At 44.4% G+C, this 16,157-nt stretch overlaps 2 protein-coding genes across 2 annotated transcripts in view; one reads left to right on the top strand and one right to left on the bottom strand.

Annotated features, from left to right (window-relative positions):
• TAOK3 (TAO kinase 3) overlaps positions 1-3,511 on the top strand; it is a 154,748-nt gene extending 151,237 nt beyond the window's left edge. The window contains exons 20-21 of the mRNA XM_069497520.1: positions 1,541-1,723; positions 2,768-3,511. Of these exons, the coding sequence (XP_069353621.1) occupies positions 1,541-1,723; positions 2,768-2,929 (345 nt within the window). The 3' untranslated portion in view covers positions 2,930-3,511. The remainder of the gene's footprint in view (positions 1-1,540; positions 1,724-2,767) is intronic.
• Positions 3,512-8,554: 5,043 nt separating this feature from the next.
• PEBP1 (phosphatidylethanolamine binding protein 1) lies at positions 8,555-15,778 on the bottom strand. Its single transcript, XM_069496851.1, has 4 exons — positions 15,504-15,778; positions 14,269-14,378; positions 13,493-13,593; positions 8,555-9,553 (listed from the first exon to the last, which is right to left on the bottom strand). Exons 1-4 carry the CDS (start codon positions 15,636-15,638, stop codon positions 9,336-9,338), a joined length of 564 nt encoding a protein of 187 aa, XP_069352952.1. The 5' UTR covers positions 15,639-15,778; the 3' UTR covers positions 8,555-9,335.
• Between the last annotated feature and the right edge of the window lie 379 nt (positions 15,779-16,157).

The raw sequence follows: 16,157 nt of genomic DNA, 5'->3' as shown, positions 1-16,157 counted from the left end.
TGAATACCAAATACTGGAATAGCCTCTGATTTCTAGAACTGGGCCTTTAGAGTCATCGCTTGGTACAGAACGACAGAGTTACAGACAATATAATAGAATGCCAGAAATAAAATGGAAATTTTCCAATAGTCTAAACTGACCATAGGATGAACCTCTCACCCACTTGGCCAGGGCTTATAGCAACTAATGCAGACAAGTAGAAAAGAACAGTGCTTTCATTTCCTTTATTGGTAAGGAACCTCCCGTGTCTAGAGGGAATCAATAACAGTCCTACTGGGAGCCAGGAAATCCTTTGGCATTTACCTGTGAGGCTGTTCCCGCTGCAGATCCACTGTTTACTGTGTCTAGAACTTCTTCTCCCTTCATTTCTCATTGGGAAAATGAGATGAGAACTATCTATCCTCTTTAGTGGGTTTTAACAAAAGCTGGTTTGGATTAATTATTAGAAGATGCCTTGGAAATATGATTACATAATTTATTTTATGTTCCTTTAATCTCTTTGTTTCTCTAGAAGTACTAAAGAAGAGACTATGCAAATAACTTTCTAAAACTACTTAAATAACATCTCAAAAAGTCATTTCTCAATCAAGATATCGAGATATATTAATTGTCACAAATTGTACATAAGGTGGAGAGTAAGTTTTCCGGCAAAGTGGTCTATATGGAAACATGCAGATAAACTCCGGGTAGACAGAACTGTCTGATTCAAGGGTTCTAATCTCATAGGTCTTAGTCAAACTGAGGGCCTGCTAAATCTGGGCAAAACCAAGCCTGGGACAAGGGGGTCATCTTCCCTAAACATAGTACTGCTAATGGCCCCAAACCTTCACCTCTGCCAGTTGAAAGGCTGGCATTTCTGCTGGTTGGCTTGGTCCACTCCCCACACAGGATCTGGGTATCTTGGTGTATAAGACAAAGGTCAGCTACCTACCCTCGATGGTGAAGAGACTTTGAACCACTGGAGTTTTGGATTGGCTTGCTAACAGGATAACCTGTATAGCCAACAATAGGGGCCAACATTACCGCTAAAAGCATGATAGTACCTAGGTATATTCCTCAAGTTTTATGGATATTGGATTCCTTTTTTTAGAGCTAAGCATATCTAAATGGTTTTAGGGCTATAGATGTCTAAATAAGGAAATGGTCTAGTCAAAACCAAAATTATGATAACAGCTACCGTTTATTGGACACTTAGTATGCATTGAGAACTATACCAAGGATTTTATAGGAATTCTTTCATTTAATCCTTCCAACAGTCTCAGGAGTCTACCTCCAAAGCCCATGGGCTTAATCCCTGGTGTGTGTAGCCTTCCTGACACCTGCTGCCGTGCTTTCAGACCATACTGAAAATAATGTGTTTTTAGTACTTTGTAGCCCATTGGACATACTTTACTGTTTCTGAATCCTAATTGTGAATGTACCCAGGCCATCTGCTTTCTTGAGGGGACCCATTTCAATCCAAAGAAGGAAGCCTCTTCCAGTGGTCACCAGGGGCTGTAAGTGAGGGGTACATTACAGTGTGTGTCTTCTGTGCCCACAGTTACGGCTAGATGAGGCTCAAGAAGCAGAATGCCAGGCTTTGAGGCTACAGCTCCAGCAGGAAATGGAGCTTCTCAATGCCTACCAGAGCAAAATCAAGATGCAAACAGAGGCACAACATGAACGTGAGCTCCAGAAGCTAGAGCAGAGGGTGTCTCTGCGCAGAGCACATCTTGAGCAGAAGGTACGAGAGCGTTACTGGGGATCCCGTTCAGCTGGGGCGGGGGATGCAGCCAAGGGGACTGCCATTTATGGACCCTTCTGTAATTAGAGGGGGATTAAACTAGGCACTTACTTACCTTTGACTTACTACCTGCTTTATGCTCCTGATACCCCTGAGAGGTAGGCATAGTGTCCCCGTTCACTGAGGCTCCAAACGGTTAAGTTACTTGCACAATTCTGACCCTACATCCTAAGCCTTTCTGCTGCTCTGCTAGGAAACCCTCAACCTTCACAGCCAGAGGAATGGCATGGGTTGCCGGGGGGTGATACGGCCTGTGAAAGGCACAGTGAGCTGATAGCGCAGCTGCCACACGGCACGAGGAAGCCAAATGCAGATTTGGCTTTTTGGCTATTTTTAAACCAAGAGAAATCACCCCGAGGGCACCTTTTAAAAAATTAAAATGAAGATAGGTGGATATTGCCATGCATGATAAATATGCCAATTAAAATATTCATTGCTTTGGATATTCTGAGGAATATGAAGTATGAAAGTTTTCATAAAGCATCTCAAAGCTGTTCAGCATTTATTTGCTTAACCAGTTATTTGTACTTTCTCCTAGTAGTTCCCTGACACCAATGTAACAGACTATTTTCCCAGCTCCTGTTCCAGAACTAAATTACTTATGACCCAGGAGGCATTTGGCTCTCTATGGGAAAGCAGCACAATCTAATTGTGCTTGAGTGTCTTCTAGCTTCTCCTGAGCCGTCTCCTGCTAAGACAGGACACTGACCTAGATCAGCCCAGCTGCTTGGCTTGCTAGAATGGCTTTGCTGGCCCCAGGTGGGCCCCAGACATTTTTATTCTTGTGAGCAAGTTTTAAATGTGATGGATTAGATACGTTTATCACAGGACTCGCCTGGCCTTCCTCAGTCTAGGTCACACTTAGTTCCTGCGTGTGTGCACGCGTGTGTGGGCGTGTGTGTGTGTGTGTGTGAGATGTGTGTGCACGCGGGGGCCTGTTGGGAGACGCCCTCCATTAAGAACCTCTCATTGTGCTTCTTGCAGATTGAAGAGGAGCTGGCTGCCCTTCAGAAGGAACGCAGCGAGAGAATAAAGTACCTACTGGAAAGGCAAGAGCGAGAGATCGAAACTTTTGACATGGAGAGCCTCAGAATGGGATTTGGGAATTTGGTTACATTAGATTTTCCTAAGGAGGACTATAGATGAGATTAAATTTTTTGCCATTTACAAAAAAAAAAAAAAAAAGAAAACAGAAAAAAATTCAGACCCTGCAAAACCACATTCCCCATTTTAACGGGCGTTGCTCTCACTCTCTCTCTCTCTTACTCTTACTGACATCGTGTCGGACTAGTGCCTGTTTATTCTTACTCCATCAGGGGCCCCTTTCCTCCCCCCGTGTCAACTTTCAGTGCTGGCCGCAACCTGGCCATCTCTTCTATTCATAGTACACGTCACAGTATTGATGTGATTCAAAATGTTTCAGTGAAAACCTTGGAGACAGTTTTAACAAAACCAATAAACCAACAACGACAACAACAAAAAAAAGTGGATGTATATCGCTTTAAGCAATCGCTCATTACCACCAATCTGTGAAAGTAAAGCAAAAAAAAAATAATAATAATAATAAATGCCAAGGGGGAGAGAGACACAATATCCGCAGCCTTACACCTTAACTAGCTGCTGCATTATTTTATTTTATTTTATTTTTTTGGTATTTATTCATCAGGAATAAAAAAAAAACAAAGTTTTATTAAAGATTGAAAATTTGATACATTTTACAGAAACTAATTGTGATGTACATATCAGTGGTGACATATTATTACTTTTTTGGGGCTGGGTGGGGTGGGTGGGGTGAAGAGATCTTGTGATTTTTAAGAACCTGCTGGCAAGAGTTTAACTTGTCTTCAGCATATTCTGATTGTATCATAATCATTTTCTGCTGTTGCAGAGGATGTGAATACACTTAAGGAGCTCACAGAATCCCAGTAGCACAAATTGGGCTTTGGCAAATCGTGTATTTTGTGTATAGAAGGAATTTAAGGAGAGGTATTACTTATTTTCATATTGTATTTTAACTGTTTCTCTGATCAAATTTTTTTACTTCCTCCTCCTGTTCCTCCCCACCTTCCTCCTTTTCCAATTCAGTATTTGGAGTTCAACACTGTCTCTCAATCAGATCATCTTGATCTTTTTCTTTATTTCCCTCTTCCCTTTCCTAAGTCCCATCTCTTGGTCATAAATATTGCATTATTCACACTTTCAAACTGTGTATTTTCTTACAATAAAAAATGATGAAAAAAAAAAGGCTTTACTTCTTTTGCATGCACTTTAAAAACAAAACATTTTTCAGGTTCCGAGGAAGAGCATGATAACTGTCAGAGCTTTTAATTATATTTGTAAATAAAAGTGTTCATCACATCGCCTTGCTGTGTTATTGTAGCAGGAGGTTTTCTTTCTAGGTTCACCAGTTACTAACTCCGAGGGAGAGCCGCCCTCCTGAGATTCTTCTCCACGGCCTCAGTGGCTCTAAGAAGAGCCATTCAGCATTTTCAGGTAAAGTTGTGTCTTCCAAGTTCTTCTACAGGGCTGAAGTTGTTGCACTGTTTCAAGCGGGCAAGCGGTCTATCGACTGTACCTTTTTTCCCTTAAGAATAGAAAAAGGAACAGGTGCATGCGCACACACCCTGCCCCCAGGTGCCAGTCGTCCGTAGGAGCAGGTGTTGCAGAGACGTTGTGCACCCTTAAGGAAAGCAGGCTATGGAGAAGGTGTCATAACCAAACATTTGAAATAATCCTAGTGTCATAATAGATCCCCCTCCCCCTCATATTCTGCTTTTATTAGAGTAATTTTATAAGTATAACACAGATCTAAAAGTATAAAAAATATAACTTCTGGGCTATGATTTGGAGTCAGGACAATAAGATCTCATATTCTTAGGGCCGAAGTCCTGGACATTGAAAATTGCTCTTGGGAATAACAACCCGAAGATCATTCTTATATGCTACAGGACGTTCAGTTATCACAGACAGATGTGCCCAGTCATGTTCACTATGATGGACAAAAACAGTTATCAACATGGGTTAACCCCAACCCTAAAACCTTTTATAGTTATCAGTTTACTGAAGTTTCTATATTAGGTACATCTAAAAATAATATTGGAAAGGGCTAGAAAGATACATAATTAAGAAAAATAGATAACATGCTTTGCATGCTTATGCTTACCATGTGGTGGGACACTACATTAGCATTTTACCGATGAAGACATGAGCTCAGTCCAGGGAGAGTGGCAGGGTGAGTCTGAATCGAGACCTGTCTGACTTCAGAACCCACACCCAAAAGGACATCCAGTCATCAGAAAGGCAGAAAAACTTCCTGTAGTCTGTTTCATCCATTTCTCTGTACGGTGAAAAATGTCTAGCTAGCTTGTGAAAAGGCCCTACATCTGTGAGATGCTAGGTGCTACCTTTATTAAAAGTTCCCTGTCCACAAATTTGTCAGTGGTGTGTCCTAGGGCACAGTTGCCAGAAAGGAGGAATGTGGGTCCCTGCTTCCAACACCTGGTGAGTCTTGCAACTCCCAGTTCCTGCCTCAGGAGGCTGGGAGGAAAACAGGTAGGAAAGAGGTGCTGGGACAGAGGTGACATCCAGTGTCCTGGATTCTGCCAGCATGTGCTAAACGTCCCTGAGTTAAAAGAATTATTACAGGTTTGTTGTGCATATTAGTAAGGAAGGGCTGTTTACCTTTGATTTCCAATTGTTCATTCAATGAATATTGACTAAGTACCATAAATGTTGCACTGTGCTAGCTTGTCTCGCCATTGATGCTTGACATGCCATTGTATCCCAAACAGGTGAAGATCCTTACCCTAATGGCACTTACATTAGGGTGGAAGGAAACATAACAGGCAATAATTATGATAAATAAATGATCTGGGCCTGGCGTGGTAGCTCACATCTGTAATTCAAGCACTTAGGGAGGCTGAAGCGGGAAGATAGCTTGAGTCCAGGAGTTCAAGAGCAGCCTGGGCAACATAGCAAGACCCTGTCTCTACAAAAATAAAAAAGTGAGCCAGGCGTGGTGGTGGTGCACACCTGCAGTCCCAGCTGCTCGGGAGTCTAAGGCAGGAGGATCGTTTGAGCCCAAGAGTTGAGGCTGCAGTGAGCTATGATGGCACCACTGTACTCCAGCCTGGGCTACAGAGTGAGACCCTGTCTCTAAAAATAAATATTAACAATAAAAATAAATACATGGTGATTAAGTGCTATCAGTAAAGGAAAAAGTAGGGAAGGGTAAAGGAAATCTGAAGTGCCAGGATCAGCATACATTTAGTCATTCTGTCAAGAAATATTTATTGAGCATCTACTGCGTGCCTGGAGGTATAACAGTAAATGAGATGGATGAGGTTGGCACGGTGCTGGAGGCTCATGGTTAAACCTCCAGTGAGACAGAAGTAAATGAGGAATGGACTAGATTAATCAACAGTGACTAAGAAGGGCCATAACAATGCAAGTGTTGGGTGCTACCAGGAGTTAAAAATAACTCCAATAACTGCAGTCATAGGGGGCGTCAGAGAGTGCTTATCAGTGATGTCTAATTAACTAGGTAAAAGAATGTACTTCTTGAAGTTACCACCATCTATAATTATTTGCTTATGTATCTATTGGAAAAGTATTCCTGGGCAACTGGAAACATGCTCATATAATATTGCTACTATATTTAATGTAATAGTATATTCTGCCATAGACGTGGTCAAATACAAAAAATACATTTTGATTGTTCTAGTTTGGCATAGCAATTTGAGTCTCCCCCGGCTGATGTCAGCTAAAAACTAGACAAAATGCAAAAACAACTCCATGAGGACACTCAGAAATAAAAGCAGAAGCAATATGGAGAGGCAACCTAGGCAGGAATGAAAGTGAAATAAAACCATTCTCAGATGAAGAAAAATTAAGAGAATTTATTCCCAACAGATTTGATCTCCAAGAAATGCTAAAGGAAGTTCTTCATACTGAAGGGAAATGATACCAGAAGGAAACTTGGATCTTTGGGAATGAAGGAAGAGCAACAGAAATGGTAAATATCTGCATAAATATAAAGGACTATTTTTTCTTCTTGTCTTTAAAATATATACAGCTATTGAAAACAAAAATCGTAACAGTGAGGGTTTTAATGTATGTTAATATAGTATCTCTGACAACTGTAACATAAACGTTGGGGGTTAAAGGATCTATATGGTTGCAAGACTTCTACATTTTACCTGCACTACAATCTTTATTCTGAGAAGACTAAAAAATTAGTTTTATTTTAATCCCTAGAGAACCTACCAAAAAGAAAACCCAAAGAGTAATAGCCAAAAATCCAAAAGATAAAATATTCTAATAATCCAAAAGAAAGCAAGAAAGGGAGGACAGAAAAGCTTTTTTTTTTTTTTTTTTGGTCATTACAGAGGTAATCAAGTTAAAAGGCTAATTTTTTAAAAGGATAAACAGAAAACATATAATAGTAGACCTAAAGCCCACCATATCAATAATTACATTAAATGTTAATGTTCTCTAAGGCCAGGCATGGTGGTTCATGCCTGGAATCCTAGTACTTTGGGAGGCTGAGGCTGGAGGACTGCTTGAGGCCAGCAGTTCAAGATCAGCCTGAGCAACACATGGAGACCCTGGCTCTACTAAAAATAGAAAACATAGCCAGGCATGGTGGTGCATAACTGTAGTCCCAGCTACTCGGGAGGCTGAGGCAGGAGGATCGCTTTAGCCCAGGAGTTTGAGGTTGCTGTGAGCTATGATGGATGATGCCACTGCACTCTAGCTCAGGCAACAAGATGGAGACTCTGTCTCAAAAAAAACAAAGAAAAATGTTGGTATGTGCCAATATGTATATATTTATATTTTCTTTTGGAAGAAAACACAAGAAACCAGTAACTGCCATTGAGGAGAGACTACATGGATGGTAAAAGGCATTTTCTTCCCATACTGTCCTGTTTTGTCTAACCATGTGCATGTATTACTTTTTTTTTTTTTTTGCTCCTCAGAACAGAATTAACTTTTCACATTTATTTTTAAGGTTGACAGGATAGTTAACTTTTTAAAAAAATATTATTATTTAAAAAATTAATTTTAAAACCCTAAAGTTAAAAAAAGCTTCTACCTACCTCACCTGCCCCCCGAGATTACATGAGGCAGCGTTTCCAACACTGTGTTAAGAGGAGAAAGTACTGCACTGAAAGGTGGGGGAAGGCCCAGCCCTGTTACACCTGTCAGGCCTGATTCAGCATCCCCTTCTCCATCAGAGAGCAACTCGCAGCGACGCGCACCTTCAAACACCTCCTTCCCTTTCTTTTGGTACATCAGATGGCATCAAAAGGTGACCTTCCCGCCCTCCTCCCCTGCACACCTCTTTGGTGCCGATTCTCTGTGGATGACACATCAGAACAATAAGAGCTGCGGGCTCTCGTAGGCATTGTTACGGGGTCTGCACACGACTACACCAAGAGGGAAGGTTTTCAACCAGCTCCTTTAAAATATCAGTCTCAGGTTGAAAGAACCACTTGCAAGAAACACACGGGCTTTTGGAGTAAGATGACTTGGCCTAAAGTTTTATGATCTTTTAAAAACCTCAAGTCTGAATGATTGATTGCTTCTGCTGTGGTTTCGTGGCACATGTACGTAGAGGCATGGACCCTCCCTATGGTCCCTGGAACGAGCCCCAGTTGTAAGTGCTGGTCAGGGAAAGGGCCTACTCACCTTGAAGAGATCGTCTCTTCAATTCCCATATTTATGAAACCCATACCCAACAGGACAAAATATCTGGAGGCCTGGTTCATTCATTCAAGGTTTTTATTCTTATTCAACTATAAGCAAACAGCAGAATTAACACAACATTCAGCAACTCCAAACCAGCTTTTCTTACCCAATGAAGATTGATCAATTTAACAGACACAAATTTAGGGCCTGCTGGTAACCAGTCAGCTGGCACTGCTGCCTGCCTGGATGGCCACACCTCACAGCAGCACGGCCACTCTCCCTACAGCTTCTTCCAGGACTGCTCTTTAGGGGGCCAGAGCAGGACACTGACACCTGTTAAACCCTCTGAGATGTGCTGTGTTGACGATTAGCCTCCATGTCAGCCTCCGGTGGTCTTGGTGAGAGACAGCACTGTGACAAAACGTCTCAGAAAATGTTGCCACATATAATTGTGGACTTAGGATCACAAAGGCAGAAGCAACCGATCCCCCTTTGTTTTTGTTTTTTTTTTAAGCTTCCCTTAAAGATTCTTTGATGTTTTACTCTATTACTGTAGACCTGGTCTTTTTACTTAGATTTTTTTCTTCTTTAAATCTGGGTTGCTGTTCTTTTATTAATTTGATGACCCCATCACGGTACCAAAATATCTCCCTAAATGAAATTCAAATTTGATCAAAACACAAACCAGGGTGTGCAACTATCTAGAATTACAAAGGACAGGCAACAGGAAAAGTCACCCTGAACCACTACCTGACTGCTCAGTTCTCACCTGTGCGAAGGGGAGCGGGAAAGAGGAGAAATCTGCATGCAACACTGAACTGGAGAACACTGCTTGGGGCAGTTTACGTCTCCAAGCTTCCCCCTACTTCCCAGACAGCTGCTCGTACAGTTTGGGCACATAGTCGTCCCACTCAGCCTGGTAGCACGTGCCGGCCACTGGGGCCCCCAGCTCGTACTTTTTACGGAAAGACGCCACCTTGAATTTGCCACGGTGGTCTCCGGATCGGTTGCTGAGAACGGGCTCGTCACACTTCAGCGGCCTGTCCTGCTCATAAACCAGCCAGACGTAGCGGTGGAGGCCTGGAGGGAGAGGCAGAAAGGAAGGTGTACACACAGCTGGCCATCTGAGATGGAAACATCACCCGTTTTCATCAAATGTTTCAACACAGAGGGATCCAGACCACCCCATTTACAAGGACACTGAGGGCCCAGAGGGGTAGAAAGAGCCAGGTCACTCGCCCGCTGAAAATCACCCAACGGCTCCCTGCTGCAACCAGTGTTGAGTACAAACCCTTCGTTCTAACCTCTAACAACCTGCAGGATCTGGCCTCTGCCCACCCCTCAATCCAAGAAGTCTCCTTTGGCTCCTCCTTCATCCCACTCCAGACTCCCAGCCTAGTTCAAATCATCCCCTATCGGCCCCACCAGAATGCCCAATTTGCTCCTGTCTGCTGTGAGAAACAGATGAAGGACACAGCAGACCAGTGACCCAGTGCCCATCATACCACAGGCAAGCCTACACAGGCTAAAGAAGAACATTCTCTTTCTACCCCCAAAATTTACTTCCTTAGAAGACTGGATCCCTGTGGGGAGTTAGCTACGCTCCCAGCAAAAGTTCGGGTCCCTCAGACAGGGGTCGTTGCAAAGGAGGGAAAAATAGTCGGAAACAGAAATAAAAATAATACACAGAGCCAAAGATATAGTTTATAAAGTAAAGATTTATGAAGATAGGCAAAGGAGAGTACTCGGAGGGTTACATGCCCACCCACCACACAGGCAACCAAGACTCAAGTACTACACAGATATCTATAGTGTAGGTACAGTTTTTCGGTTGCCAGGGGTAACAGGATTTACATATTAACAGGTAGTTTGGTTTAGGGTCAAAGTCTTCCAAAAGGCTTCTACAGATCCTTTAACTAACTCTATCTAGGTGAACAAAGGGTTATAAAAATCTTCTTAGGGCAAACTTCTAAGTTTTATGATAAGGCTATTACTTCAGCAAAAACAGACATATTGGCTCTGGTTATTGTGTGACAGAGATTTCAGAAGTCAAGCATGAGCTGTCCCTTATGCTATTTACTTTAACCGCATGGTTCCCTCTCAAGCAGCATATCTTATTGATCAGCTCTCATCTCCGGAGGCCCGTCTTAGTTGATCAGTTCCCCTTCTAGTGGCTCTAGGCAAGACCTGCTTTGTCTTTCAAAGCAGGTGACAGCCACAGGCTTGGACTACAGCGGTCACCTTGGAATGCAGCTGCTACTGACCATTGAGTCGCCCTCAGAGGGGAGGCAGCTTTTGATATGCGAACTAACACGTTTACATTTTCCTTTAGGGCAAGATTCCTGAAATCATTTCTGTCTCTGAAAATATAGGGGGCATTTCTATAAATCACTATTTCTTAGGCTCAACAGACCCCTGCTTTGAAGTGACCCAAACTCACTTTAACCAACTAAGTGGCAAAAAAGGTTTTAAAATCAGCCGGCAAGCACCCTATCAACTATGCGTTTTCTACAAGCTTCAATTAAGTACTGGATACAAATAGGTACTATGAGGTTTTATTTCGGAAAAAAAGTTATTTTTTATTTATTTTATTTTTTAGAGACAAAGTCTCACTCTGTAGCTGAGGCTGAGGTGCTGTAGTGTGATCATAGCTCACTGCAGCCTTGAACTCATGGGCTCAAGCAATCCTCCTGCCTCAGCCTCCCAACTAGGTAGGACTACAGGTGCATGCCACCACACCCAACTATTTTTTTCCCCACTTTTTTTTAGAGACAGGACCTTGCTATGTTGCCCAGGCCAGTCTCGAACTCCTGTCCTTAAGCAGTCCTCCCAAAACGCTGAGATTACAGGCATGAGCTACTGCATCCAGCCAAAAAAGTTATTTTTTTAGAAGTTAAGTATCTGTACACCCATGTTCAATGCACTACTCTTCACAGTAGCCAAGAGGTGGAAGCAACTCAAATGTCTACTGATGACGAATGGATAAACCAAATGTGGTTTGTACATACAATGGAATATTATTCAGCCTTAAAAAGAAAGGAAATTCCGACATGTGCTACAACAGGGATGATCCCTGGGGACGTTATGCTAAGTGAAAAAGAAGTCAGAAAAAGATAAATACTGTACAATTCCAAGAGGTATCTAAAGTCGTCAAACATGATGAAACCGAAAGCAGAAATGGTGGTTGCCAGGGGCTGGGGAGGGGGAATGGGGAGCTGTTATTCAATGGCAGAGTTTGTTTTGGGAAGATGAACAAGTTCTAGAGATCTATTTCACAACAGTGTGAATGTAGTTAACACTACTATTCTGTACACTTAAAAATGGTTAAGATGGTAAATTGTATGTTACATGTTTTTACCAGTTATTTAAAAAAGCAAGTTACAAAAGATACAGGAATGGTCAAAAAGAACATAAGAGGCCCAAAATCATTAGTCACCAGGGTGATGGACAATAAAACCACAACATGGTACCATTTTACACATGCTGGAATGTCTAAAATCGTAAGACTGACATCATCAAATACTGGAAACAACCCAAATGCCCCTCAGTGGGCTAAAAAAAACTGTGGCATACTCATACAAGGAAGCACTACTCCACAAGAAAAGGGAACAACGACTGATACAATCTGTGGATGAATCTCACAGATATTATCTTGAATAAAAGAGACCAGTCACCAAAAAAAAAAAAAAAATGCACACTACAGGATACCACTTATGAATACAAGAATAGCAGAAGTAATCTATGGAGACAGGAGTCAGAAAATGGTCAGCTCTGGGGGAATTTAAGTAAAAAGGTCACACAAGAACTTTGTGGGGTGATCTTTTTTCTTTCTAATGGTTGGTGCTCACATGAGTAAATGCATTAATCAAATTCATTGACTGAAACTTCATGATCTGTGCATTTTATTATATGTAAGTTGTACCTTAGTAAAAGAATATGGAAAAAGCAAAAAAAAAAAAAAAAATTACTAGGGCTTTTCTTTAAATGAGAACAAAGCTCCTACTTGAGAGAATAGGTTTATTCTCATGTGTACACTTCCCATAATTAAACTGCCTAATTTTACAACTGCCCTAGAGAACTTAATAGATCCCTGAGAAACCTGTCCCTTTACCTTCCTGTTATAAATGCATGAGAGGGCTTGAAGCCACGTGAAGCTTCTGAATCTACCAATAAAACATGAGCCCATGACCAACCGTCCTTGTCGGGCCCTTCTTGTACCTCTTTGTACCAAATCATGGCTGGACAGTGTGTACAAAAGCTAGTATTCTGCCAGGCTCCACCTGCTGCTACTGCCTCCTTGTTCCAGCAAATGGAAACACCCTGTAATGCACATAGGCAATAATAATCATCGCCCACTGCCAGCTTAGGCAGCAGTTATCCAACTTGGAGAGTTTCAATACAGTAGTCTCTGTCTTTATGTATCTTTTATACATCTACATACATTTTACATATATCATACATAACAGGATACAATACAGTGTATCTTCAATATAGTTCTGCCAAAACCTTCCAAATCTTTTCAAGATACCAAAGTAGATTTTTTGAGAAAGAGGGAGCTATAAAGAGAAATGCGAGGCTATTTTTTTTATAATTAATTTGGAAACTATGATCATTTCTGACACTTCTTACAGGAATTAGAAACGCAAAGATTATACAGGGCAAAGGTAGGAATATAGACCTGATGTGGCTTAACTGTGTTCAACCCATGTGCAGCCCTCCAGAAAGCCATTCTCAGCATTCTGCAACATCGCTTCCTCCTCACCGACTTCCCTCCTTGCCTGGGGGCTGAGAGGCAATTCTATCCAGAGGGTCCGTCTGTCCAGAACCCAAGTTCTGGCCACCTGACGCTCCTGCAGGTCTGCATGTGCTCTGGAAGGCAACTGCCCTGGAGGTGAGCTGAGCTGCTTTCTATCTCCAGTAAGGTAAGGACCCTCACAAATAAGAGAAAAAAGCTTTGGGCCAATCCTGCTGTGCACCGGAGCACCCACCTGCCCCCCACCAAATGCAGCCTTTACTGACCTGTGCCCTTGGGAGGCCCCGAGCCCACGTAATCAGAGAGGACTGTGCCGCTGCTGATGTTGTTGCCCTTCATGTTGACCACCAGAAAATGGTGCCATTCCCTGCGTGGAAGGACACAGGGCTGTCAGCACCACAGGAGATTAGAGTGCATTCACTGCATGGCCAGCGAATGCGCATCGAGCACACACTCAGTGCCAAAATACAGCAATGAACCAGACAGACGGGCCCTGCTTTCTTGGCCAGAGCAAACCTCGTCTGTCTGTAGAAGAGAGAACCCAGCCCCACCCTCCCACTGACATTTTCTAGGGCAGGAGTCAGCAAACTTTCTGCAAAAGGCCAGAGAGTGAATGTTTTAGGCTTTATGGGCCCATACTGTCTCTGTTGCGTGAAAGCAGCCACAGGGGAGACATAAGTCACCATGGCTGTGTTCCAATATAACTTTATTTATAGACACTGGAATATTAAATTTCATATAATTTTCCCGAGTCACAAAGTATACTTCTTATTTCCATTTTTTCCCAATCATTTAAAAATGTAAAAACCATTCTTAGCTCATGGGGCTGTATAAAAACAGGCCACAGGTGGACCTGGCTCTCGGGTATAGTTTATAGACTCCTGCTCTAGGGGGAAAAAAGGCAGGAAAATAAATGCACATTCTAGCTGAAGTATGGGCGTGGACATCCCAAACCAGGTCCCCTTCTCCACGTCCAGCAAGGGACTTAACCAGGTAAGTTATGCTTGCACTATGTGCTCTTCTCCACCTTTCCCTAACTCACCTGTACTTGGGATCCTTCCTGCTGGGAGCGTCCGGATCAGTCAGGACCAAGGTGTAGAGTTTTCCTGGATCAAGACCATCCCACGTAATGCTGGTGGGTCTGTTCTGAACCTGAAGAAAGGAACCAGTTTGGAACTGAAAAGTCAGAAATGCTGAAGAAACCAACACTCTTTCAGTGACCAGTCTCCTCCAAGGTAAGACAGAACAGATTATTGCCCAGAAAAGTTACCCTGTATAGAAGCTACGAGAATCAGGAGCAGAAGTTTCATATATGTTACTTATTTTAGTTCCAACAATGTATGGGGCCAGTATCGCAGAATGTCATTAACAGAAAGAGGTGGGGCCAAGATTGCAACCTCTCATTGTCTGGAACTGGCAGGGTTTCTGGATTTGGTGACCAGGGGGTTACCTGGGGCCTACTAAGTGAAAATCTGCATTAACTAGACATTTAAAAATGCACAGAAAATGAGAAAGCCAAGGTGCTGAGGGGTTGGCAGGGAGTTTGGGAAACGGGAGACTGTGTCAGCCTCCAAGACGGGCACTTCATATTTAAACATCGCAAACGCCAAATGGTCAGGGAAGTTTATTCACACCGTTGCCTGGAGCTTCCTAACCAACAAGCAGTAGTGGTGTCTGGAAATCTACTTTCTCCACTTTCAGTGGCCACAGGCGTGGGCGTCAGAAGCCAAACGGCAGAACAGAGCCGTTGCCCGCAGGCCTTCCAGCTGCAGAACGCACTGGCCCTCGGGTGGCTGCTCGCTCTTGACCGCTGAACAAAGGCGAAATCGCCGGGCGATGCCAGTTACATAATGCGTCATGGGCTCTCGGGTGGGGCTTTTGGTCTCCAAAATGAGGCCTAAAATGCTGAGACCCCAGGGGAGGTTCTAAGGGCGTCCGAGCGACCACAGCCTACTCCGACCCGGGCACAGCCCCCTCCCCAGCCCTGTCCCTGGGGTCCGGGCTGTTTCCCGGCCTAGGCCCCTCCCTGGGTCTTCAAGCCCCGCGAAAGTGGGTCGATTTCTCCTGCAAGCCGAGCCAGGCCCGCCACGCCCCACGCCGGGTTCCAGGTGCTCGAGGAGGCCCCCAGGCCTGCGACGTGGACACCGCGGCCCCTGCCCTGGGGGCTGCTGGAACATCCCCCATCACCCGCCCGGTCTCCGCCGGGGCCCACCGAGGCGGCCCGCACAGGCCTCCCTCCCAGCCTCGGGCCGCTGCACGGCCGCCGCCCGGAGGTACCTGGGTGGGTGTCAGCACTTTGCCCAGCTCGTCCACCGTGGCCCCGGAGTAGGTGACCTGCAGCGGGTGCTGCGGGCGCTCGTCCACTTCTTGCAGGCTCAGGGGCCCGGACCACTTGCTGAGGTCCACTGGCATGGCGAGGCCGAGCGGGGAGTGCAGCCGGGAGTGCAGCGAAAGGCCAGGCGCTGGGGGTGGCTGCAGCTGCAGCAGGAGCAGCAGCAGCGGGGTCCCAAAGCGATCAGCAAACTGACCGGAGGCGGCTCAGGCCCAGGGACCACGCGGACGCTTGCGCATGCGCATGAGCCGCCGCCCGCCCGCTCATCTCCCGGCGCCCTTTGATTGGTCGAGCCGGGCAGCGCGGGGCGCCACGCGCTCCCGGGTCAATGCAACCTGCTGCGAGCCGCAGCCAACCTCTACGGCAACCGTGGCTAGGTCTGCAGACCGTGTTTCAAGAGGTGCAATTGCGCTCTCCTTGATTGCTTTTTGGGTTCCTTTCCTTTTTGCATGATTCTTTGCTCCACTTTCTCAATTCAGAAACCGCAAGGCCTTGCTTTTCTCTTGCAATTCTTAACACGAGGCCCATGCCCCTGGCTTCACTGTATGTTTGCGCGTGCTCACGTGTTGTTTTGCCAATCGCCTGGTGAGAGCGCCTGT

Source organism: Eulemur rufifrons, chromosome 21 (assembly GCF_041146395.1).
Source record: "Eulemur rufifrons isolate Redbay chromosome 21, OSU_ERuf_1, whole genome shotgun sequence".
NCBI lineage: Eukaryota > Metazoa > Chordata > Mammalia > Primates > Lemuridae > Eulemur > Eulemur rufifrons.
This window is presented reverse-complemented; position numbering and strand designations above follow the sequence as displayed.

Excerpts from the sequence above, each read along its gene's own strand:
- PEBP1 (XM_069496851.1), bottom strand. The coding sequence starts at position 15,638 with ATGCCAGTGGACCTCAGCAAGTGGTCCGGGCCCCTGAGCCTGCAAGAA. Across the intron at positions 14,379-15,503 it reads AAGTGCTGACACCCACCCAG|GTTCAGAACAGACCCACCAG; the intron begins GTACCTCCGGGC and ends TCCTTTCTTCAG. Across the intron at positions 9,554-13,492 it reads GGGGCCTCCCAAGGGCACAG|GCCTCCACCGCTACGTCTGG; the intron begins GTCAGTAAAGGC and ends CTCTCCCTCCAG.